The following is a 26773-nucleotide window of genomic DNA, read 5'->3' as shown; positions in this document are numbered from 1 at the left end:
AATAAGGAGGAGAAATGGTGGCGGCAGCGGCACCTAGGGCCTCGGAGGGAGTCTGTGGCGCAGGCACAGTTTGGGTTGGGGCTTCCTCTTTGCCACTGAAGCCACACCAGCTCTTGTGGCCACGGACGTGCCTCCCTTGAAAGGCGGCTCCCACCTTCCTTTGATCCACCGCATCTCTTCCCAGTGGCTGCTCTGTGGCAGGTGGGGGGGGTGCCCACCCCATCTGGCCCTCCCCTTCTGGGGTCTGCCTTCCCCTTCACCAACTTCTTCAGCTGAAATCCTGCAGGGGCGTTCAGGAGACGCAGCAGGAGGATGTCTGCTCCTCCAGCTGAGTTCCTCATCACCGGGCAGGCTGCTCTGGCAAACCCTAGCCCAGCACCCCTCCTCACCCAGGCAGACTCCAGGGACAAGTGGAGGAAAAAGATGGATTTCCTTTTGTCAGTGATAGGATTTGCCGTGGATCTGGGCAACGTCTGGAGGTTCCCTTATATCTGCTACCAGAATGGAGGTGGTAAGGAGACGGGGTGTGATTTTGGGCTCTCTCCTACCCCATCCCCTTCTAAACAGTTAACTGCTTTCCACTTTAATTGTGGGAGTCTTATTAATGCCTTGCCTGGGATCCCACATTTTCTGTTTCTAACTAGGGTTTCAATGCTTGTCTTAACTTTGCAGAATCCTTCTTCATTCCCCATCATTTTTTTTATCCTTTCCTGCTTGACAGCTTCTTGCAACTCCTGGCTGAATCAGAAGTTTCGGGTTTCTGAATGTGGAAGGAACCGCTCTTAAGGAGCCGGGTGCAGCAATAAAAAAACCCTCTTACAAAAAATGGGTATAAAATCTGCCCCAGGAGTTCTTTTCATTGCATAGTTTACATTGAAGTAGCCCCTCTAGGATTGTGTCAGTTACATGTTTCTAAGCCAACTTCCCTAATTTCAGCCACTTACCCTTTATAACTTTTTTCTTCTTTGAAAAGTGTTTCAAAAAGGTACTGTGACATTCCATGATAATAAAACTGGTTCAGGGAAGGAGATTGATGCGTCCATGTCAAAGACCATATCTGAGAGCCAGTGTGGTATGATAGATAGAGTGTCAGACTAGGACCTGGGAGAGACCAGGGTACAAATCTCCACTTGGCCAAGCCGAGCTTACCTTACAGGGCTGTTATGAAGATTAAATGCAGAGATGAAGGACCATGTGTGCCACCTTGAGCTCCTTGGAAAAAGGCAAGTGACCTTCGGACATGGCATACATGGCTTTGTTTGGAACATTCAGATGCACAAAGAATACACTAGTTTGGTTGACAGATAGGGATAGTTTTTGTTGAAAATGGTGTTAAAACAGAGGCACTGAAAAGCAGCCAATTTTTCTCCTTTTATTGCAAAGTCTGAGGCTTTGTCTTTTGGAGGGCTCCAAATGCCACATTCTTCCTGGCTCTGCAGCTGTTCTACAAGTCAATATAATGCAGGAGATTAGTTTGTTAGTTTTTAAAAGAAATGTGTGGTTTTTTAAAAAAAATCCAAGGAGCTGTCCGTGGTATTGGGCATTCCTGGAATAACTAGCACACAAGAATGTAGAAAGCTGTGTTGGCTAATTAGAAAAATAATCCAAAATCTACACAAATGTTGCAAGATAGTGAGTAAACCTGCTCATGACTCAGCGACATTTTATGCCTAATACAAGGTATTCTCATGCTACAGATCTTGCAATAAAGAACATGCTCTCTCTTCTTATCCCTCTAATTATTAATGCCTCCTAGCATGGCTTCCATTTTTTATGCAATCAAGCTATTTAAAATACAAATATATATATATATATATATATATATATATATATATATATATATATATGGAACTGAGTCGGGGGGAGAGAATCAACATGATCTGGTCAGGAAACCTTGGGAAGGACCAAGACTCAGTGGCAGAGCATCCACAATGCAGGCAGACAGTCCCCAGTTCAATCCCCGACAGCATCTCTAGGAAAGACTGGCAGAGACTCCCTCTCTGAAACCCTGGGGAGCCTCTGCCAGTCAGTGTTGACACTACTGAGCTCGATGGATGGTGGTCTGACTCAGTATGAGGTGGTATGTTTCAAGGGCTATCACATGGAAGATGGAGGAAGCTTGTTTTCTCCAGCTTACAAGGAAGGAGATTCCAATTAAACATCAGGAACAACTTTCTGACAGTAAGAGCTGCTTGACCGTGGAACTGTCTCCCTTGGAAGGTGGTGGATTCTCCTTCCTTGGAGGTTTCTAAGCAGAGTTGGATGGCCGTCTTTTAACATTTGGTTGAGTTCTCCAGGCACCTTTTAAGCCCTTTACCCTGGCAGAGATGTCGATAAGTGACACCCATCCCTACACATGCACAGCCGACTTGCCCATGACAGTCACACCTAATGGTGCTTCCTCTGGGTGCACCCATCAACTATCCCCAGTGTTGTAGGATGTGCATTTCTCCCCAGCACAACAGGTATGTCTTTCTACACAAGCACTGGTGTACCAACAATGCAGTGAATGTTGCTCATTAGGATTGCGGTCTCAGAGTGATCCACCCTTTATAGGGAAGAGGAGGCTTTATCACAGGGGACCCACTGCCCACCCCGGGTCTTTCATTCAGACCATGAGTTATTCATATCACTGGGAGGGGGCAAAGCATATTCATGAAACTCTCTCTCCTCTCAGCTGTCCCTCCATCCCCACTGGGCTGCAGGGATTCTTGCCTGGGGTGCTGCCTGCCTTGCAACCACTCACAACATTTTTATAATTTCACCCAGTCCACAGCTGACTTGACTGTCTCACAGCCAAGACTCTTTTGCTTGCGGGGAGATGGAGGCCAGGTCTTTCCTGGTGGCCCTGGATCCAGCAGCACAGGAGGAAAAACCTGTTAAGGCCCTGCCCTCCACAGACCCCCTCAAACAGTCTGAATGTGCAGGCAGGATAATGGAGGCCCTTCTGTTCTCTTCTCACAGGAGCTTTTCTCATCCCGTACATCTTGATGGCCATTTTCGGAGGAGTGCCTCTCTTTTACATGGAGCTGGCTCTCGGACAATTTCATCGGGTAGGAGCTATACCCATTTGGAAGCACATCTGCCCCATCTTTAAAGGTAAAAACCAGCCAAACAAGCAAGGATGGAAATTATAAGATTCTATGAGCTATGGGCTTGCTTTTTTCCTCCTCCCTCCCTTCCCTCTTTCATTGTGTGCCGTGTCTTTTAGATTGTAATGATGAGGGTAATACTGTCACCCTTATTTACTACTAATGTTTTTGGGAGCTGCCCTGGGAGCCTTTTTGGCTAAAGAGTGGGGTAAAAAAAATGCTTTAAGTTTTAAAATTAAAATCTATGCCTCAAGAAAGGAGCCATCTGTCTCCCTCAACTCACCCAATGTTTATGTCTCTAGACTTAGGACATCTTAAAAGAATCTAGCTTTCAATATTCAGAGGCTACTTTTACTCAAAACAGTAAAAAGGTTAATTTCTTTAAAAAAAAAAAGATGTTAAGCTTTAAATGCTTCCCTAGAATGTTGGGCCCAACCTGCAGGAGGCACGAGAAAAGAAATTTCCATTTGAGGGATCATTAGGAATGAGATTGAAAATAAATCAGCCATTATCATGTCTCCTTGCAGCTGTTCAGCATGACAGCACTTGGAATAGTGTGTTCAGTTCTGATTCCACTGCTTCAGAATAGGATATTGTTGAGCTGGAAAAGGGTAACCAAAATGATCAGTGGGTTGGAGCAACTTACCTAAAAGGGACACGGCAAAAGTATGTGGAATGATGCATATCCTGGAAAGAACAGAGCAAAAAGTTTTCCTTCCTCTCTCATGGCACTAGAAGTTTCAGACATCAATTGAAGCTGAATGTTGGAAGATTCAGGACAGACAAAAGAAAGCTCTTCTTTGGACAGCACATAGTTAAACTATGGAACTCGCTGCAACAGGAGGCAGTGATGTCCACCAGCTTGAATGGCTTTCAAAGAGGTTTGGACAAATCCCTGGAGGAGGAGGGGGCTATGGATGGCTGCTAGCCAGGATGGCTCTGTTCTGGTTCCACTGTTGGAGGGCAGTAAGTGCTTTGGGATAGCAGTTGCTGGAAACTGCAGGAGGAGAGGGAGCTCTTGACCTTCGGTCCCAGAGGAAAGTGGTTAGCCACTCATCTTAGTCATAATAAATAACAAGATGAAAGATGAAAAAATATGTTTTAATCATTCCAGTGGCACCTTAAAGATCATCTAAATATAAGCTTTCAAGGTATGAGCTTTCGTGTGTAATACACTCATCTTAGATTCACATCACACCCAATCCCCATGGGGGGGTGGATGGTGTGGGATTCAAGTCATTCAAGTTTTTTATACCCTGTCCAGCTTCCAACACATATAAAATCATAATAAAATATCAAAGGTTTAAAACCTCCTGATACAGGGCTGCCTTCAGATGTCTTCTAAAAGTTCTGTAGCTATTTATCTCCTTAACATCTGATGGGCATCACCACCAGAAGACCCTTGGAGCTGGACCTCAGTGTCCAAGCTGAATGACAATGTCATTTAGGACTTTAAAGCACCAGCATTGTCATAGTAGAGCTCAGTGGAGGGGAAAACCAGCCAACCAGCCATATCTCAGGGGAGTACTTGCCTGGAGGCAGAGTCCATATGTAAGGTTCAGTTCAGTCCTAAGGTCAGGAATATCTCAGTTTACATAGTCAGACAATCCGGGGGTCAAGAAAGTCGAGGGTCCAAGGTCTTGAGAAGCAAGAAGCAGCAAGATATGGTCAGGAAGACAAATGTTGTTTCCAGCAAATGACTGAGACTAGAAACCATGCTTAAGAAACCTGGAGCGAGCTGGTTCTCACCAGGAGCAAGGGGGATGATCAGCAGCAGGTGGAATCACCTTGCCTTCTGCTCCTTTAGGCTGCTACTCAGCAGGTGAAGCCGACTGGCACATGACACACATTTTGAATTGTACTTGGAAATGTACTGGGAGCCAGTGAAGATCTTTTAGGACCAGTGTTATATGGTCTCGGCGGCCGCTCCCAGTCACCAGTCTAGCTGCCACATTCTGCATTAGTTGTAGTTTCCGGGTCACCTTCAAAGGTAGCCCCACGTAGAGCGCATTGCAGTAGTCCAAGCGGGAGATAATCAGAGCATGTACCACTCTGGCAAGACAGTCTGCGGGCAGGTAGGGTCTCATCTTGAATACCAGATGGAGCTGGTAGACAGCTGCGAGTCCAGAATGACCCCCAGGCTGCACACTTGGTCCTTCAGGGGCACAGTTACCCCGTTCAGAACCAGGGAGTCCCCCCAATCCCTGCCCTCCAAGGTGCTGTTTTGCTCTCCACGCAGGTATCGGTTTTGCCATCTGCATCATTGGCCTGTATGTCTCATTCTACTACAACACCATCATTGCCTGGGCCCTGTATTACTTCTATTCATCATTCACCCACACCTTGCCCTGGACCAGCTGTGACAACCCCTGGAATACGCCCAACTGCACCAGCTATTTTGGGAAGAGCAACGTCACCTGGACCAACCACTCCAAGTCGCCAGCCGAAGAGTTTTACATGTAAGTTTGTGTCATCTCCTGCATTTATGTGGTTTTGTCAACATTTGCAAATTCTGCCTGAACCCTCTCCCTCCCTCACTTCCTATCTCTCATTCACTAGTTTTTCCTGCTTTTATTAACTGTTATTTTGTCTTTTCAGTGGTTAGAAATGTTGCAAAGGTACAATAATAGTAGCACGCTTCTCTTGTTTCCTCTCCATGACCCTTCAAAATATCCTCTGCAGGGCTATCAAAGGCACCGTAGGCACAGTAACCTGCCCTCTCTTGCATCTCTCAAGCTTGTGGCCTTGCAGGTATCAATGGACCACAGTTCCTATCATCCCTGACCATGTTAGACTGGCGCAAGGGACTGATGGGAGCTGGAATCCAACAACATAGAACCATAGCATTGTCGAGTCAAAGGGGACCCTAAGGGTCATCTGTTCCAACGCCCTGCAGTGCAAGAATCAGAGTTCCATGGAACCCACTGGGTGGAAAGCCACCGGAGGGGAGAGGACTCTTGGGCTCAGGTCCTGCCTGTCCGTTTCCCTTGAAGGCATCTGACTGGCCACCCTGAGAACAGGATGCTGGGCTAGGTTGGCCATTGGCCTGATCCAGCAGGCTCTTCTGATGCTCTTAAGATCTGGAGGGCCACCCACCAGGGTTCCCAGTTCCTCCTTCAGAGCCTCTGCAACCATGTTTGCTCTGAGCTAAGTCCCATTGGCTTCAGTGGCGCTTATGATTGCACCCTTGACCATTGTGTGTCCAAGAAGAGCCTGCTCTGGTGACAAGTGAGGCGCTCAGGGCGATGGCACTCTGATGTTTCCCCTTGTTTCTCTCTTTCTGTCTGCCTCAGGAGGAAGGTTCTGGAGCTCCAGAACTCGCAGGGCCTGTCCAGCGTGGGAGGCATCCGTTGGCAGCTGCTCCTCTGCCTCTTCCTCATCTTCACCATCGTCTACTTCAGCCTTTGGAAAGGGGTAAAGACCTCTGGGAAGGTAACAGATGCTTTGACTCCCTTCTGTCCAGGCTCCTGGAGGTGGGCAGATCAAGGAGGGGGAAATGTCTCAGCTATACATTCTGCACTGGCCCCTGAAGGGACATTGTCCTACCTGCAAGTAGCACCCCCCCCAATGGCAGCAAATATTTGACACTCCCCCCCAGCTGACCTGACCACTTCTGAGGTGTTTCTCCAGCCCCCTGTGGCTGACAGCAGTGGTGGGAGAGGTGAGGATTAGAGAGGGGCAATGTGTCAAGTGGGAACAGGAGCAGCTAGCAGCAAAGTCTTCATGGTGCTCACGGCTCCCAAACTCTGGGACCTTCCACTTGCTGAGGTGCCAAGACCTCACCACCAGCTGAGATTTAGGAGGTAGTGCAAACCTTTCCTCCTCTTCTACCCCAACCATCAAGCTTTTGAATCAATTTTGCTTTGTTCTCTGGCTAGTTTCCTTTCTTGTTTTATGAGGAACTGTTTTGCTTTAAAAATTTATAATAATCTGATTTATAATAATCTTTTGTTTTATTTTTAATGATTTGCTCACTGCTCCAAGGATAGTTACATGGGGCATGCAAAGAGAGGAGATTGGCTGGACAGATTTCAATAGATCTGTCTGAATCTGTGTGTTTCCTGCAATTCCACAGTGGGCATGTGGGTACCAAATTCTGCACTGTTAAGCATTTTCATTTTCGCTTTGAGAGCAAACAAATAGCTTCCTAGCCCTTAAGTTTGAAACATTTACAATAACCCCCGATGAAAGAGTCCAGAGCCCAAAGGAGAAGGGGCTGAGCAGGATCCCCAGAGAGGAGGGAGGGAGGCACTCAGGGCAGCCCTGCCTGGCTCTTGGATTGGCAGGACGGATCCAAATAAATGGTGCAAAACAAGCCAATTGGAATAATTTGACCAATTACAGCATTCAGTTGTGCTTGATTCAGGATGCCAAAACCCCCTTTTCAAAATAAAAACAATAGTTGCAATGATGATTATGATGATAAACATCCTACTGGGGAGATATGTAGGAATTACTCCAAGGGAGAGCTATGGTAATTTGACCACTCTGATGGATTGGCCATAAACCACAAGTGAGGGGGAGGGAGCAGGAGATTCACTTAGAAAATCTGGGAACTTGACGTTTTGGGGGAACAAGGAAGGGATGCACAGCCCACCCAGGAGGGGAAGCTGTTGATCGCCATGGCCCTGCCCACTGCAGCCCCTTTGCTGCCTTCCAGGTGGTGTGGGTGACAGCCACCCTGCCCTACGCTGTCTTGCTCATCCTGCTGATTCGTGGAGCGACTCTGCCAGGAGCCTGGAGAGGGATCGTCTTCTACCTGCGACCCAACTGGGAGAAGCTCACCAGCACAGCCGTAAGCCAGCATGATGGCTGCCTCATAAGGCCATGATACAAATTGATGGTGCAGCCACATTTGGAATACTGTGTCCAGTTCTGGTCACCTCACCTCCAAAGGGATGTTGTAGAGCTAGAAAAGGTTCAGAAAAGGGCAACTGACAGAGGTTTATAAAATTAGGCAAAACATGGAGAAAAGGTTTTCTCCCAATCTCAGAGCACTAGAACCAGGGTCCTCCAATGAAGCTGAATGCTGGAAGATTGGGGAGAGATAAAAGGCAATGGATGGCACTGTGGTCTAAACCACTGAGCCTAGGGCTTGCTGATCGGACGGTCAGTTGTTCGAATCCCCATGACGATGGGGTGAGCTCCTGTTGCTCGGTCCCTGCTCCTGCCAACCTAGCAGTTCGAAAGCACTTCAAAGTGCAAGTAGATAAATAGGTACCACTCCGGCGGGAAGGTAATCGCCGTTTCCGTGTGCTGCTCTGGTTTTGCCAGAAGCGGCTTAGCAATGCTGGCCACACGACCCAGAAAAACTGTCTTTGGACAAACGTCGGCTTCCTCGGCCAGTAAAGCAAGATGAGCGCCGCAACCCCAGAGTCGTTCATGACTGGACTTAACTGTCAGGGGTCTTTTACTACCTTTTTTTTACTTCATGTAGTGCAGAGTTAAACTATGGAACTCCCTGCCACAGAAGACCATGATGGCCACCAACCTGCTTGACTTGAAAGAGGATTAGACAAATTCATGGAGGAGGAGAGGGCTATTGATGGCTACTAGCCAGAATGACTGTGCTCTGTCCTCACGGTTTGTGGCAGCAATGCTTCTGAATCCCAGTTGCTAGAAGCCACAGGAGGGGAGAAGGCTCTTGTGCTCAGGTGCCACTTGCTGGTTTCCCACAGGCACTTGAGAACTGGATGCTTGACTAGATGCACCCCTTTGCGCCTGATCCAGCCAGCTCTTCTTATGGTCTTATGCTTCTTGCACAGCTGCACAACATAGTGAAGGCTAGTTACAGATAGGTAGCCGTGTTGGTCTGCCATGGTCAAAACAAAATAAAAAAATTCCTTCCAGTAGCACCTTAAAGACCAACTGAGTTAGTTCTAGGTATGAGTTTTCGTGTGCATGCACAATTCTTCAGATACACATCTGAAGTATACTTCAGATACATCTGTGTATACACATCTTCAGATACATCTTCAGATACATCTGTGTATCTGAAGAAGTGTGCATGCACACGAAAGCTCATACCTAGAACTAACTCAGTTGGTCTTTAAGGTGCTACTGGAAGGAATTTTTTTATTTTATAGTGAAGGCTGTCACTTTTGCTCGCTGGCTGGGCTCCTGTGCCTTGACCAGATGTGTGTCAGGTTGGCCATCAGCAAGAAGCAGCAAAGTGACTTCGTATGCAGAGGTGGCCCCTAGCAGTCCACCTGATGCAGTGCTGAAGCTCCTTGGGGCCTTAAGGCAGCTTTCCAAGATGTGTTCCTCCCACCCCAGAACAGGCACCAGGAAAACGGCATAGAGGTTTCTCTCAGCCTGTTCTAGGCATGACTGGGCCTGAGTCCTTTCCTTTAAATAACCAGAAGCATTTCTCAAAAAAATTTGGGAATCCATCTATAATGAATTAAAAAAAATTCAAAAATATACGTTTGTTAAAAAACCCGAAGCCTTCTTGCTGGGGATAATTGGTAAGGATATCAAAGAAGAAGATAGAACCTTTTTTCAATATGCAACGGTGGCCGCCAGAACCCTCATAGCACAGTACTGGAAAACACCAAAAATCCCAACACTAAAGGAGTGGCAACTTAAACTATCCGATTATTTGGAGTTGGCTAAATTGACACAGAAAATAAGAAATCAAAGAAGTGCAAAATTTAACAATGAATGGGATAAATTTAGGATATATATGGAAATAGAGACAAGGGGAAAATCAAAATGTTGATCAGAAACACATATGTACTTACAGAAATCACAGTAGGCATGAGATAACGCTTACTACGTAAAAAGCTTTATTAAGGAATAGACACAGCAGATAGATAAACAAGCTAACATTTTCCGAAATCGAGATAAAGGGAAGTCGATCAATGTCATTAAAGTTGTATGTATTCATGTTTTTCTTTTTTTCTCTTTCTCTTTTTCTTTTTTCTTTTTTTTTTCTCTTTCTCTGTTTTTTCTTTTTCATTTTGTCTTTTGTACGTTTGTGAAATATATTTATGTCAAAATTTAATAATAAATAAATAAATAAATAACCAGAAGCAGGTTGCAAATGAGCTACTATGGCAGCCCCAAGGGGCACCTTGCACTGCCAGGCCAGCTGCCCTGCCCGAGCCTCTGAGCAAGCTGGCTGCTGGCGTCCCATCTGTCATTTCAAAGCCAGCCTTAAGTATTCCATACTGATATGAGAGCATTGCATAATGCAGTGTTATGTTAATGATTACCAGAATGTGACACACCAAGGCTGGTCCCTTTCCCAGGTTGCATCTGATGCTCTAGCAGCACACCTACCCAAGTGGGCAGAGACACTCCCACCCCATGGAGCAACAGGGAGGAGAGGCTTGCAGTGGACAGAATCAGGGGAGAGGTTGGGGGAGCACAGTGGCAGGCTCTCTTTAAAGCCTAGCTGTGGGGTTCCTGACCATCCATCCCTCCACCTGGCTTTGCACTCCAGAGAAGATCAGAGGATGGATTGTCAGGAGGGAGAGTATTGGGTTGATTATTGTTTCAGAAAGCAATAATCAAAAGCAGCCCTTGGAAATGTAAATCACTAATTGAATCACTCATCTCATTTGCATCTGCTGGGGATTTAGTTGGCCAGCTTCCCTCTCACTGTCTTTGCAAAGCAGGACTGACAATACACTTCCTGCCTGTCATTACCGCTGAGTTGCCCGGGCGAATTTTGATTAAAGCTAATCAGGTGGAGAGGAGAAAAAGCCAAGGAATCACAGCCAAGAAGTGGTGCTGCCTTTATAGTCTCTCCTCCCCCCCCCCGCCTTTATAGTCTCTCCTCCCCCCCCCGCCTTTATAGTCTCTCCTCCCCCCCCCCGCCTTTATAGTCTCTCCTCCCCCCCCCGCCTTTATAGTCTCTCCTCCCCCCCCGCCTTTATAGTCTCTCCTCCCCCCCCCCGCCTTTATAGTCTCTCCTCCCCCCCCGCCTTTATAGTCTCTCCTCCCCCCCGCCTTTATAGTCTCTCCTCCCCCCCGCCTTTATAGTCTCTCCTCCCCCCCGCCTTTATAGTCTCTCCTCCCCCCCCGCCTTTATAGTCTCTCCTCCCCCCCCACCTTTATAGTCTCTCCTCCCCCCCCGCCTTTATAGTCTCTCCTCCCCCCCCCACCTTTATAGTCTCTCCTCCCCCCCCGCCTTTATAGTCTCTCCTCCCCCCCGCCTTTATAGTCTCTCCTCCCCCCCCGCCTTTATAGTCTCTCCTCCCCCCCCCCACCTTTATAGTCTCTCCTCCCCCCCCCCGCCTTTATAGTCTCTCCTCCCCCCCGCCTTTATAGTCTCTCCTCCCCCCCCTTTATAGTCTCTCCTCCCCCCCCGCCTTTATAGTCTCTCCTCCCCCCCCCGCCTTTATAGTCTCTCCTCCCCCCCCCGCCTTTATAGTCTCTCCTCCCCCCCCGCCTTTATAGTCTCTCCTTCCCCCCCGCCTTTATAGTCTCTCCTCCCCCCCCCCGCCTTTATAGTCTCTCCTCCCCCCCCGCCTTTATAGTCTCTCCCCCCCCCCCGCCTTTATAGTCTCTCCTCCCCCCCCCCGCCTTTATAGTCTCTCCTCCCCCCCCCCCCGCCTTTATAGTCACACACATTCCCCTTGTGGGAATCCAGGTGGGCATGGGGGGTTGGCCCCTACAGACAGGTGGGCCAAGACTTCCGTTCTCCTGCTCTGAGGAACTAATAAGGACCAGGATCTGTCCAAAGACTCCCCCAGCCCAACAATCTGTTTGCCAAACGCTTCACCTGTGGTCACTGCCACCATCACCACCTGCCAGCCATGAGGGCAACCACCCAGGGGCACAGCAGGGAGCAAGGAGGGAGGGTGAGCCTCAAGCCCTTTCCTAGGTGCCCCCAAGTGCCTTCTAGCTGGGTAATAAATTATGGGGGGAACTGAAGACAGAGGTGATCTTGGCTTCTGGGCACAATATTAATTTCAGGAAGGAAGGAAAGGCCCAACAATTTCACCTAGTGGTATGTCAGGAGTAATGAATGGGGATAATTGAAGAGAAATTGAATTGATCTGGAGCAAGATCTGTTCGGGAAGGTAACTGAGGGCAAATTAATTGGAAAGGAAATTATTTGGGGGGAACTTGAGGTGGAGCACACATTCATTGAAGGACTTATTTGGGGTGATTTGGAGTGGGAGATGGCTTCCTTTCTGTGACATTGAAGTCATAGAATCATAGAATCCTAGAATCCTAGAATCATAGAGTTGGAAGAGACCACAAGGGCCATCGAGTCCAACCCCCTGCCAAGCAGGAAACACCATCAGAGCACTCCTGACATATGGTTGTCAAGCCTCTGCTTAAAGACCTCCAAAGAAGGAGACTCCACCACACTCCTTGGCAGCAAATTCCACTGTCAAACAGCTCTTACTGTCAGGAAGTTCTTCCTAATGTTTAGGTGGAATCTTTTTTCTTGTAGTTTGGAACCATTGCTCCGTGTCCGCTTCTCTGGAGCAGCAGAAAACAACCTTTCTCCCTCCTCTATGTGACATCCTTTTATATATTTGAAAATGGCTATCATATCACCCCTTAACCTCCTCTTCTCCAGGCTAAACATGCCCAGCTCCCTTAGCCGTTCTTCATAAGGCATCGTTTCCAGGTCTTTGACCATTTGGGTTGCCCTCCTCTGGACACGTTCCAGTTTGTCTGTGTCCTTCTTGAACTGTGGTGCCCAGAACTGGACACAGTACTCCAGGTGAGGTCTGACCAGAGCAGAATACAGTGGCACTATTACTTCCCTTGATCTAGATGCTATACTCCTATTGATGCAGCCCAGAATTGCATTGGCTTTTTTAGCTGCCGCGTCACACTGTTGGCTCATGTCAAGTTTGTGGTCAACCAAGACTCCTAGATCCTTTTCACATGTACTGCTCTCAAGCCAGGTGTCACCCATCTTGTATTTGTGCCTCTCATTTTTTTTGCCCAAGTGCAATACTTTACATTTCTCCCTATTAAAATTCATCTTGTTTGTTTTGGCCCAGTTCTCTAATCTGTCAAGGTCGTTTTGAAGTGTGATCCTGTCCTCTGGGGTGTTAGCCACCCCTCCCAGTTTGGTGTCATCTGCAAATTTGATCAGGATGCCCTTGAGTCCATCATCCAAGTCGTTGATAAAGATGTTGAATAAGACCGGGCCCAAGACAGAACCCTGTGGCACCCCACTAGTCACTCTTCTCCAGGATGAAGAGGAACCATTGATGAGCACCCTTTGGGTTTGGTCAGTCAGCCAGTTACAAATCCACTGAGTGGTAGCATAGTCAAGACCGCATTTTACCAGCTTCTTTACAAGAATATCATGGGGCACCTTGTCAAATGCCTTGCTGAAATCAAGGTAGGCTACATCCACTGCGTTCCCTTCATCTACCAGGCTTGTAATTCTGTCAAAAAACGAGATCAGGTTAGTCTGACATGACTTATTTTTCAGAAATCCATGCTGACTATTGGTGATCACAGCATTCCTTTCTAGGTGCTCACAGACTGTTTGCTTAATGATCTGCTCCAGAATCTTCCCTGGTATTGATGTCAGACTGACTGGGCGGTAATTATTTGGGTCCTCTCTTTTCCCCTTTTTGAAAATAGGGACAACATTTGCCCTCCTCCAGTCTGCCGGGACTTCGCCTGTTCTCCAGGAATTCTCAAAGATGACTGCCAGTGGTTCTGAGATCACATCTGCCAGTTCTTTTAATACTCTTGGATGCAGTTCATCTGGCCCTGGAGACTTGAATACATCTAAACTAGCCAAGTATTCTTGTACTATCTCCTTAGTTATTCTGGGCTGTGTTTCCTCTGCTGAATCATTTGCTCCAAATTCTTCAGGTCGGGCATTGTTTTCTTTATCGGAGAAGACTGAGGCAAAGAAGGCATTGAGGAGTTCAGCCCTTTCTGTGTCCCCTGTTTGCATTTCACCATCTTCTCCTCTGAGTGACCCCACTGTTTCTTCCTGGCTATTTGTTTGAATTCCTCTTTGGTGGTTTCCCCCCTTTTCCATTTTTTGTACACATCCTTTTTTAATCTTAACTCAGTTAAAAGTTCTTTAGATAGCCACCCTGGCTTCTTTAGGCACCTTCCATGTTTCCGTCTCATTGGTATTGCCTGAAGTTGTGCTTTTACTATCTCCCTCTTAACAAACTCCCAGCCATCATGAACTCCCTTTCCTTTTAGTATTACTGTCCATGGGATCTCACCCAGCACTTCCCTAAGTTTTATGAAGTCGGCTTTCCTAAAGTCAAGAAATTGAGTCCTAGTATGCTGGGCTGCTCCTTTCCGCTGTATAGTAAACTTCAGAAGAGCATGATCACTCGCACCTAATGATCCTTCCACTTCTACCCCACTAACCAGGTCATCAACATTGGTTAGGACCAGATCTAAAATGGCTGTTCCTCTTGTTGCTTCTCCCACTTTCTGGACAACGAAGTTGTCTGCAAGGCCAGTGAGGAATCTGTTTGACCTTATGCTCTTGGCTGAGTTTGACATCCAGCAAATATCCGGGTAATTGAAGTCCCCCATTACTACTATCTCCCTTCCTTTTGCATGCTTGGCCATCTGTTCCAGGAAGGCATCACCTATGTCCTCCGTTTGGCTTGGGGATCTATAGTAAACTCCCACAATGAGGTCCCTGTTATTCATCTCTCCCTTAATTTTGACCCAAATGCTCTCACTTTGGCTTTGAGGTTCTAAATCTTGGATCTCTTCACAGGTATACACATCCCTGACATATAACGCCACTCCTCCTCCTTTCTTGTCTGGTCTGTTTCTCTGAAATAGATTGTAACCCTCCATTATTACATTCCAGTCGTGGGACTTATCCCACCAGGTTTCAGTGATGCCTATTATGTCATATTTAGTTTGCTGTACCAAGAGCTCAAGCTCATCTTGTTTATTACCCATGCTTTGCGCATTAGTGTACAGACATTGAAGTCCATTAATCATTCCCCCGTGTCTCTTATTTAAGGATTTTTTCCTCCCACCACTAGGTCTGCGTACTGTTTGCTCCATTTGGTCTTTGACATTTGGATGATCATCTTCATCAATTGATAGATTCCTACCTTCAGGAGCACTGTCTTCCTCCCCCACATTAGTCAGTTTAAAGCCCTCCTGATGAGGTTTCTGAGATTTTTGGCAAAAACATTCCTCCCAACCGTTGTGAGGTGCAGCCCATCGCTTGCCAGAAGTCCATCTTCAAGAAACTGCAGTCCGTGATCTAAGAATCCAAACCGTTCCTGTTTACACCATTTGCAAAGCCAGCTGTTCACTTCCACTATTTTTCTCTCTCTCCCTGGGCCACGTCGTTCAACTGGGAGGACAGATGAGATGACAATTTGTGCATTTAATTGCTTCAATTTCCCGCCCAGAGCCTCATAGTCTCTTTTGATCTTCTGGAGGCTATTGCTTGCAGTGTCATTGGTTCCCACATGAACCAAGAGGAAGGGGTATTTGTCAGTGGGTTTTATGATTCCTTGCAGTCGTTCAGTTACATCTTGGATCTTAGCCCCGGGGAGACAGCACACTTCCCGAGACATCTTGTCAGGCCCACAGATCACTGCTTCTGTTCCCCTCAGTAGGGAATCCCCTATCACCACTACACGCCTCCTCTTAGGTCTGGTTGGGGTTCTTCCATGAGCTGTCCGTTCCAAGGTCGCCTGCACATTCCCTGAGGACTGACTTTGCTGCTCGTCTTCATATACCTGATCGACTGTAACGACGGAGAGATCCTCAAATGGAGTCTGCTCTTCGTCTTCCATTCTAGGGGAGAGGACCTCAAAGCGATTGTGTATTTCTAAACAATCAGAGCGAACCCTGGGCCTCCTACTTCTTTGAGTCACGTTTCTCCATATATCTGGCTCCTGTGTTGGTGAACTAGCCTCCTTCTCAGGGGAGTCCCCTGTCTCCTCCTTGGTGGAGACGGTGTGCTCTGTTGCTTCCAAGAAGAGCTCCAGCTCTCTAATTCTTTGGAGCGTAGCTACACGTTCCTCCAGTTGCTGGACTTTGTCTTTTAAGAGGGCAACCAACATGCAATTGCTGCAGGTAAAGCTGCCTGCAACCATTGGCAAGATGGCAAACATTGCGCAGGAACCGCAGGCGACTGCAGCTGTTCCCTCACTCTCCATCTTGAGAACGTGTCGTTGGGGCTGGCTACAGTGGTCCTCCATCATAAGAAGTGTGCAGACAGGACAAATAACTCCCCCCCCAAAACCCCTAGGTCTCCCCCAACAAACGTTTGAGACTAGCTCCCCTAAAGCTAAAGATAGATAATCACCTACCTCAACAGAAACCCTGCCCCCTCTGACCTTTGCACAGGGAGAGCAGCTAATCAGCCACAAGAAACACACACAGGAGAAAACCCTTTTTGCTCCTTCTTCAGCCGCTGCCCTACAAGTCCAAACATACATCTCCACATATAAAATTGCATTTGCAGATTTGTCTCTACGGCCCCACATGCCATCTTTTCATTCCCTCACCATGTATCCTGGCAACAGCTCTTCCCAAACATTAGACAGCTTGACTACACCCACAACTGGAGTCTTTGCTCCTTCCTGAGGAACAACAGGGTGTGACCCAACTGAACAACAGGTCTCAGGATTCCTTCCTGTGGTGGAGGGGATGATTCTGGATGTTTAGCCTCTGTCTAGGTTCTATTTTGTTCCTCTGAGCCAGAGGCCTGTTGTATTTGGGTCTGTGCAGGTTTGGGTCGATGCTGCCGCCCAGATCTTCTTCTCCCTGGGGCCAGGATTTGGCGTCCTCCTCGCTCTGTCCAGTTACAATCCATTCCACAACAATTGCTACCGGTAAGGGCCTGAGGCCAAATCCAAATTCTCCCTTTGCCCCCTCCCCTCCCCCATGCCTCCACTGCAGATGAGTGAGACAGGGCTAACAACCTTCTCTCTGCAGCACCATGATTTGAATGGCTTTCCCTGCACCATGTCCTTGAGTGAGGACTGGCCAAGCTTGGCTGACGCCTTGCTGGTGTGCCAGTAAGCTGTGCTCAACTCCCAGGGAACTGCCATTCCTCCTGTGGGAAGGAGTGAGTATGCCTTTGGTAACCCTACAGTCTTCCCTCATTTCCAGGCTTAATGTGGGCTGACCATATAGACTTGGTTTTTGTTTGGTGGAACAGGTCACAGGGTTGGCCTCTCCAGAAGGCCTTGTGCGCATGCAGGCATTGCTCTCCTTTGATGGTGCATGCTGGTGCTACCACAGGGGCACTGCAGCATTTATTTGAGCTTGCAGGGAGGATGCCATCCCCAGGCAGAGCAGCGAGCAGAGAGGGTAAGTGCGGGAGGCCCTACCAGGATGGCTACCCTGAGGAGAGGAGAGGCATACCATCACATTGTCATGGTAGAATTAAGATTCAGCTGCCAGCCCAGTGGGCTTCTGGAGGTTGGGACGGGGAGGGAATCCTCTTGTCCTTTGGCTGCAGGGAGCAAAATGTCTTCCGTTAGCCCTGAGTTGGTGCTGCAGATCCAGGTTGTTGCTGCATCCTCTCAATGACAGTCAAGGTCACCTTGTTGTGAGGCCTGTGGCCTGTCCAGAGACTAATTTATTTTGCCTTCCAGGGATGCCATCATCACCAGCGTGGTCAACTGCCTCACCAGCTTCCTGTCAGGATTCGTCATTTTCACCGTCTTGGGATACATGGCAGAAATGAGGGATGTGGAAGTCGAGGATGTGGCAAGAGACAAAGGTTTGTGTTCTGCGTGTCATGTGCGTCAAAACTGCAGTGCTAAAATTTCTTCCACGTGGTGCATCTGATTGTGGCCTCATGCTCCACACTCCATAACACAGAATCCTAGCATTGTAGAGTTGGAAGGGACCCTCAAGGGTCCAATCACCTGCAATGCAGGAATCACAACTGAAGAATCCCTAACGGGTGGCCCTCCAACCTCTGCTTAAAAACCCCCGAGGAAGGAGAGTCTGCCATAGAGTTCACCCAGTCCTTAAACTCCCTCCGTTAGTCTGTGACACCTGAGATGTGGACAACCCTCCATACCCTGCTTGGTGCTTATGTCCCTGCCACATCCAGTTAGAGGAGGTTTCTGCCCATGCGATGTTGAACACAAGGGCAAGCTGTGGCCATGCAGGCATAGAGAGTACACTTGATTTACACACTCTTTGAATGTGGCATTTTGGCCTTTACAAAGCTCAGGGGTTCCATATAGTGGAACCCTGAGAGAACATCTTCATGTATATTTAGGCAAGAGTCCCCAATATGTTTAAAATGCTGTGAGTTGCTCTTAGGCTTATAATCCAAAATCTGCAGACCCACAAGAGAGGAATAATAATAATAATAATAATAATAATAATAATAATAATAATAATTTATTTATACCCCGCCCATCTGGCTAAGTTTCCCCAGCCACTCTGGGCGGCTCCCAATTGAGTGTTAAAAACATACAGCATTAAATATTAAAAACTTCCCTGAACTTCCTTCAGATGTCTTCTAAATGTCAGGTAGTTGTCAGTTGACATATGATGGGAGGGCATTCCACAGGGCGGGCGCCACTACGAAGAAGGCCCTCAGTCTGGTTCCCTGTAGCTTTGCTTCTTGCAGTGAGGGAACCGCCAGAAGGCCCTCGGTGCTGGATCTCAGTGTCCGGGCAGAACGATGGGGGTGGAGACGCTCCTTCAGGTATACTGGACCGAGGCCGTTTAGGGCTTTAAAGGTCAGCACCAACACTTTGAATTGTGCTCGGAAATGTACTGGGAGCCAATGCAGATCTCTCAGGACCGGTGTTATGTGGTCCCTGCGGCAACTCCCAGTCACCAGTCTAGCTGCCACATTCTGGATTAATTGCAGTTTCCGGGTCACCTTCAAAGGTAGCCCCACGTAGAGCGCATTGCAGTAGTCCAAGCGGGAGATAATCAGAGCATGCACCACTCTGGCCAGACAGTCTGCGGGCAGGTAGCGTCTCAGCCTGTGTACCAGATGGAGCTGGTGGACAGCTGCCCGGGACACAGAATTGACCTGCGCCTTCATGGACAGCTGTGAGTCCAAAATGACTCCGAGGCTGCACACCTGGTCCTTCAGGGGCACAGTTACTCCATTCAGGACCAGGGAGTCCCCCACACCCACCTGCCCCGTCCCCCCAAAACAGTACTTCAGTCTTGTCAGGATTTAACCTCAATCTGTTAGCCGCCAGCCATCCTCCAATCATTGCAGCAGTTCCATCCCTTCCAGTTGCCCTTGGCCTTTGGAAATGCTTGGCCATTCATGGTATGCTAGGAAGCTGCCTTATTCTGAGCCCGGCGATTGGTCCATCTGGCTCAGTACTGCCTACACTGACTGCCAGCAATGGCTCTCTGAGGTTTCAGACATGAGTCTCTCCCAGCCCCACCTGGTGATGCTGCAGGGATGGAACCTGGGACAGGTGCTCTCCCCACAGAGCCACAGCTCTTTGGCATATTCTCTTCTTTAGGGCCCAGCCTCCTCTTCATCACTTACCCTGAAGCCATCGCCAACATGGTCGGCTCCACTTTCTTCGCCATAATCTTCTTCCTCATGATGATAACACTGGGACTGGACAGCACGGTAGGGAGAACTCTGCCTTATACCCCAAATCATGCATTGCTAGATTTTAAAAGGCTCAGGGCATAGCTCTCCACAAACCTGGGCAAACTTTGCTTGTGCTAACATAGATGCAGGGTGAGGCAGGGAAACTGCTATGGAAATGTACCCCCCCGACATATAACTGGAGCAGGGGATCCAGGGCCCTGGGGCTCAGGCCCCCTAAGCCACCCCTAAAAGTGACCCTGCTTTGTGGTCAGGCAATAGGGAAGATTATGGGATTCTTTTCACCATGTTTTTAGTTTGATTTCACCCGCAAGAGGACACTCCTCCAATGTAGCACATCATTCCTTTTTTATTTGTTTCTTTGAAAAAAAGGCTACTGCGAATTGAAATATTTCCAAATTCTGAAAGTGTGCACCTTCACAGAAGAGCCTGGCTGGATCAGGCCAAAGGGGCTCCTCTAGTCCAGCATCCTGTTCTCACAGGGATTGTCCACACTTCCAGGCCCACTGGCTTGGCCCCAGGACTATGGGCACACATGTGTCTGATGTCACACGCACAAGTCAGTGGGTGTGCTAACATTGCACGCACATGCAAAATTTGTGGGTGCCTTCATGGGGAATGTTGTGGGGGCTGGAGTACCCAGGGCCCCAGGCAGCCGGCACCGATGCACCTTTCCACTTAACCTGTGCTTCTGAGGCATCAGTCTGAGTGGTTTGCCCCCTGCCCTGCTCCTTTCCCAGGGAAAACCTTAGCTCTAAATCAGAGCAAACATCAACCCAAATTGCTGTTTGCTCCGACGGAGTGCCAAAGAGTGGTTTTCCTCAGGGAAAAGCAGTGGACAAGAACAAATGAGGATACGCTGCAGTGGCCCCCAGATGCCCCCAAGGGAAGCCCTCCAAGCAGGATTTCAGCACAGGAGCAACACTCTCTTCTCCTGTGGCTGCCAGCAACTGGCATTCAGAAGCATTGCTGCACCACCAGAGTGCCATGTGGAAGAATTATCCCATATTTTGACTGAGCCTTCCACATAACTCTCTCTGTCTCTGTCTCTGTCTCTGTCTCTGTCTCTGTCTCTGTCTCTGTCTCTGTCTCTGTCTCTGTCACACACACACACACACACACACACACACACACACACAGTGTTCTTTTGCTGACTCAGGCTGACAACTCTTTTTGGGGGGTGTATTTGCAGTTTGGGGGCCTGGAGGCTATGATCACAGCAATAATGGACGAGTACCCCCACCTCCTAGCCAAGCAACGGGAGCTGTTTGTCCTGGGGCTCATCACAACCTGCTTCCTGGGCTCTGTAGCCACTCTGACCAGTGTGAGTTGCCAAAAAGTGGAGCCATATGCGGGGGGGGAGGGGGCTTGGTTGTCTCTTGCTTGTTGACAGCCTTCAGACTTAGAATAACAGAATCCTAGAACAGTAGAGTTGGAAGGGATCCCAAGGGTCATCTTGTCCAACACCCTACAACAAGTGGACTTTTCGGGATCCACTTCATTTTCTGCTAGAATCTTGAGGTAGGTGCAAAATATAGGTGTCTAGAATCAAAATGCTGAGAAAAGGGGCAGAGCCTGTTGCCCCCAAGGGCATCAGCTGGGAAAGTTTTCGTATACAAGGACAAATCTACATCAGAGCCCCAACAAACTGGCCAACAGAGCTCAGTAAAGACCTGATTAAAGGGATCTTGTTAATACTCTGGTTTACAAGTGTGGAGACACAAGACTGAGAGAGAAGCAAGTAACAGAAGAATAGCCAGGACAAAGAGTTGTGGTTTGGGGTTTTTTTACCAGCATTTTTAATAGAATCATAGATGCAGGAGGCCAACTAGTCCACCCCTTGATCAGTACAGGACCTTGCAACTACTTCATCTGTGAATGAAGCCCATTCAGACTTGGCTTAAATATCTCCAGAAGGGGGTGTCTGCTGTCCTCTGAGGCAGAGTGCCAAGCCACCCTTCCCATTTGGACATCTCTCCTCATGTTTAGCCAGAAACTGCTTCCCAGCCATTTCCCCCATTGGTGGGTCTGGCACATAAAGAACATAAGAAGAGCTTGCTGGATCAGGCCCAAAGGGACCTGTGCTCACAGTGGCCAACTAGATGGGAAGCCAGTAAGCAGGACCTGTGCTCAAGAGCCTTCTCCCTTCCTGCACTTTCCAACAACTGGTATTGAGAAGCCTTGCTGCCTCTGATTGTGAAGTCATGACTAGCCCTCTCCTCCTCTATGGATTTGTCTACTTGCCTTTTAAAGCCATCCAGGTTGATGGCCAACTCTGCCTCCTTTGAGAGTGGGTTCCATGAATCTTCCAACATCCAGCTTTGTTGGATATTCTCAAATTTGAGGGTTATGAGAGAGGGAGAAAAACTTCTCTCTCCACTTCTCTCTCCATGCCATGCATAATTTAATCAGCTTCTGTCATGTCTCCTCTTACTCACCTTTTATCTAAAACCGAAAAGCCTTTCCTGATAGGAAATAGTCACTCCATCCCAGTGATCATTTTGCTTGCCCTTTCCTGAACAAACCTGCTCTGACTTCTGTGTGATGGTCCTTTCGATTTTTTGAAGACGGCTATCATGTCTCCTCTTCTTCTTCTCTTTCCCCAGCAAAACATACTCAACTCTTTCAACTGTTCCCACAGCCATTGTTAAACCACTGGCATGGTTTAACATATGGCTGGCATAGTTACAGGTAGGTAGCCGTGTTGGTCTGCCATAGTCGAAACAAAATAAAAAAAATCCTTCCAGTAGCACCTTAGAGACCAGCTATGGCTGGCATGTTAAACCACTCATAGTAGCAATAATGGTAACATGACCAAGATCTCAACAGAGAAGCATTGGCCATATTTGTCACCCCAGCTGAAAAGCTACTAAGCTTGGATCTTCCCATTTTAGGGCGGGTCATACATCGTGAAACTCTTGGAAGAGTTTGGTGCCGGCTGCTCCATCTTAGCAGTGGTGTTCCTGGAGTCCATTGCAGTCTCCTGGTTTTACGGTAAGGAGAGAAACACCATGTCCCAGTTACTAGGTTTACTATGAGTCCCGGAGAGATTCTCAGCCTTCCCTGCCTTCTGAAACAACCCCCTGTACATGCTATTGCCTAGAAGTCGGGGGGGGGGATTGTGTCCAGTGGGTTTCCATAGGGAAAGGACTCTATAGAGGTGGGGCCACACCTCAGAAGGCCTTGCTTCCAACAGCCATTGCACCACAGCTGCTCTGGATGTTTCATCATTATCCTTATGTGCCAAATGTTCCTGTGCCATTCATCCATTGTTGTGGGGGCTGTGGGGAGGTTTTTTTAATTAGACTATTTATTTTAATATATTTATATGCCACTTGTCATGCAAGCATCTCCAGGCAATGCACAACAGCAAAACAAAATATGAAATGGAATGTTACAACGCAAATACAATATGCAATACAATTATAATCCAAATGAATTAGTAGTTTAAACAAAGTCAAACGCATAAGAATTGACATCAGGAAAGATCAAAGTGAATACAAAGGTCTTGAGCCTGCAGCAACACTGTGACACAAATGGTGAGAGGGATCACACACTTACTGTGGCTGAAATGTTTGTGGTGCAGATCCCACAACTGCCACAGCCGCATGAACAGGAGCTCCACCCTTCTTGGCCCCCTTCTTTTCTTTCCAGGGATCCAGCAGTTTTGCAATGACGTGAAGGCAATGCTGGGGTTTGCTCCAGGAATCTATTGGCAGGTTTGCTGGGCTGCTGTCAGTCCAGCCTTTCTAGCAGTAAGTACTAATCTTCATCATCCTCATTCACCCCCAATGTCCAGCTCAGGAAAAGAGACACTTCCCTGCTTCCAGGAATGCCGACCATGTGCTTGAGACCACAGAGGAAGCAGAAGGGAAAGAGAGGCCAAGCTAATAAGGGATGGATGTGGTTGTTGCAGCATATAGATCCCACCGTTCCTCTGAGTGGCTCCAGGTGGCTTACATAGTTCTCCTCCTCTCCACCTGATCCTCACAACAACCCTGTGAGATTGGGCTGCGATACTGCTACTGGCCCAAGGTCACCCAGGGAGCTTTGTGGCTGAGTGGGGGTTTGCACTCTGGTCTCCCAGATTCTAGTCCAACACTCTCACCTGCTGGCTCTCAAAATGCTGGCCACTGGGGAATTGAGATGAGGCTGAGGGGCTTTCTCGGGCCCCTTCCCTTGAGAGCAAGGGTTGCCACTTAGTGCAAGCATGTATGCTTTGCTGGCAAAAGGTTTTCAGTTCCATCCTGGGCATCTCCAGTTAAAAACATCTCTGGTCAGTGACCAAAGAACATGGCATGCCAGAAGAACATGGCATGCCAGAGATGGAGGAGGAGGAGGAGGAGGCATTGATTGGGAAGACATCTTCTTCCGCTCCAGGACCATCCAGGCAGGGGACATGGCTTTCCTTGTCTCCTCAGACTCAGAGGAAAAGCTCTCTCCTCTGGTCCAGCAAGTCTGCACCCGTCAGCCTCCAGAAGGCCCCTGTGTGTTGCTGTGACCCCTTTCTCCTTGGGGGAGCTCCAGATTGGGCCACCTGCTGCAGGGATTTGTCTGTGGTCCTGAAGAGACTGGCCTTCCTGCTATGATTCAGCACAGCCTTCTTTGGCTTGACCCTCCCAGATGTGATTCTCCAGCCCTCTCAGCCAAGGCAATTGCTTCAATCCCTCCTCCCCATGGATCCTCAAATAAAACTAGGACAGGACAAGCAGGGGCTTGAACTAGATGACACTTGGGGTTCCTTCCAGCTCTTCAGTTCTATAATTCTCAGTCGCAAGTTACATGGAAGCCCTTTCTTTGCCTGAGGCTGGAGATCTGATACCACTTAGTGTAGAACAGCCTCTGCCAACCTAGCACCCTGCAGATGTTTTGGACTATGGCTCCCAGCGTCATATGGCTGTCCCAGACATCTGGAAGCTGAGTTTGAGGCGGGTGGTGGGGCAGCATGCTTGCCTTCCATCTTGCACAGATGCATGTGTGCAGGCATGTGCTGCGTATGTGTGCTTGTGTGTACACAGCAACCTCATTTCCGGTACCTGTCACTCAATGGCTGCCCCTGGCAGTGGGGCTGGAACCCCCTGCCCTCCTGCCTGCCCTTGCTGCTTTGCCAGCCGATCTCCAAACTGCTTCTTCCACCTGGGAAGCACCCAGCTGGCTGGAGCACGTGGCACTCCTTGCCTGTGCCAATCAGGGCACACAGGTTGCCTTGCCCCAGTTGCTGGTCACACACACTAAGCCACTGGTGATGGGTGTCCCAGCTAGCTCAGGGCAGGGCTCTCCATGCTGGTTCTTGGCACCCAGACTTTGCCGTCTCCTCTTGTCAGTTCATCATTGCCAGCTCCCTCCTGGACCAGCCTCCCCTCACTCTCTTCGACTACCAGTACCCAGACTGGAGCATCTGGGTGGGTTACCTCATCGGAGCCTCATCCTTCATTTGCATCCCAGTCTACATGGTCTACAAGCTGGTCTGGACCCCGGGATCTCTTAAGCAGGTCAGGGAGCTAGAATCCTCTCTACTCTGTGGTTGTGTGGATGCCTGTCTCTGGGCGGGGGTTCAAGAAAGGGGGTTTCCCTCAGCAGTGGTGGAATTCTAGGTCTTCTCAGGGGCACTAAGGCTGCCATTCTGAGCTTACCTGACTCCATGGAACCTGTGAACCTGCTGTGCAACTCAGGGAGTCTGACGGCGAAGAGGCTAAGCTATGAACCAGTCACGTGCATTGTTGGGAACCACTCCCCCCAAAATACACTTTTTCTTAGTGTTTCTTTGTGAGTAATATATTCAAAGGAAATTGAACTGGGGGGTGATGACCTCATGATGTGTTTACAGTGTTTGCTTGTGATGGTACTCAGCGATAGAAGAGCTTCTTATGGCCTGCTGGATGAGAGAGGCAGTGAGCTTCACGGCTGAGGGGGAGGATTCGAACCCTGGTCTCTCCCAGGTCCTAGTCCAGCACTCTAACCACTACAGCGCCACTGGCATCAGCTCCCCCTCTCTCCTTTGCAAGATATATTCCCCAGGCTGCTGTAACTGGGACCCATGTTTTGTACGTTAACCTGTTTTTTATTTTACGCATTGTTTTTATGGCAAATTGCTTAGACAAGTCAGTTTAAAGTGGTAAAAGAACCATATAAAATAAAGATGGAATGGGAAATGTCTGTAATCAAGTAAAATCCATCACTTGAGTGGTGTTTTCCAGGCTTGTCCCTCTCACTGTCTGTCTCTCTGCCTTGGTCATCCAGCGCCTGGCAGTCTGCCTTCGGCCGGAGAAGAGAGCTCAAGAGCAGCCCATGGAGCCTGGGCTCACGCCACCGGCCCCCTAATCCACGGCACGGGCAGCCCCCCGAAGGGAGAGGCCAGCAGGACAGAGGGGACCAACTCCAGAGCAACCGGGAGCCCCAAGCTGCCCTTGGCTGCTCAGGCAGCTGCACCACTGCTTCACCTCCTGCTCGTCCAGCACCAGCTGCAGGGGCACCAAAGTGCATTTCCCTCAACACTGGACAACTCCCAAGTCACACCTTTCTTGCTCCTCCTCTGTCTGCTGTATTCATGCAATTATAGAGTTGGAAGGGGCCCCAAGGCAGGAATCACAGCTAGTGAATCAATTTCTACTTAAAAACCTCGGGCGAAGGAGAGTCCACCTCCTTCCGAGGGAGTCCGCTCCACTGTTGAACAGCTGCTACTGGCAATAAGTTATTCCTGATGTTTAGCTGGGATCTCCTGTCTTGCAATTTGAATGCATTGGTTTGAATGCTGCTCTCTGGAGCAGGAAAAACAAGCTTCCTCCCTTGAGGTACCATATTTTTTGCTCTATAAGACTCACTTTTTCCCTTCTAAAAAGTAAGGGGAAATGTGTGTGCGTCTTATGGAGCAAATGCAGGCTGTGCAGCTATCCCAGAAGCCAGAACAGCAAGAGGGATTGCTGATTTCACTGCGCAGCGATCCCTCTTGCTCTTCTGGCTTCTGAGATTCAGAATATTTTTTTTCTTGTTTTCCTCCTCCAAAAACTCGGTGCGTCTTGTGGTCTGGTGCGTCTTATAGAGTGAAAAATACAGTATTTGAAGGTGGCTGTCCTCTCAGCTCTCCACCTTTTCTTCTCCAGGCTAAACATATCCAGCTCCTTCAACCATTCCTCATATGTCTTGGTTCCCAGGGTCTTTACCATTTTGGATGCCCTGCTTTTCC

General features: G+C 48.5%; 1 protein-coding gene across 1 annotated transcript; it reads left to right on the top strand.

The window, feature by feature from the left end:
- Positions 1 to 312: 312 nt before the first annotated feature.
- Positions 313 to 25953, top strand: LOC309327329 (sodium-dependent serotonin transporter-like; the record flags this gene model as incomplete). Its single annotated transcript, XM_081836538.1, is given in 13 exon segments — positions 313 to 525; positions 2967 to 3099; positions 5332 to 5551; positions 6386 to 6524; positions 7753 to 7887; positions 16764 to 16867; positions 17636 to 17763; positions 19496 to 19608; positions 20783 to 20914; positions 22485 to 22584; positions 23245 to 23345; positions 24915 to 25082; positions 25831 to 25953. Coding segments are annotated over 13 exon segments (1767 nt in total). The 3' UTR covers positions 25912 to 25953.
- Positions 25954 to 26773: the final 820 nt, after the last annotated feature.

The sequence above is a fragment of the Podarcis erhardii genome, assembly GCF_964252035.2.
Source record: "Podarcis erhardii genome assembly, chromosome: 13".
In the NCBI taxonomy this organism is placed as follows: Eukaryota; Metazoa; Chordata; class Lepidosauria; order Squamata; family Lacertidae; genus Podarcis; species Podarcis erhardii.
The sequence above is the reverse complement of the archived record's forward strand: the minus strand, read 5'-3'. Positions and strand labels throughout refer to the sequence as shown.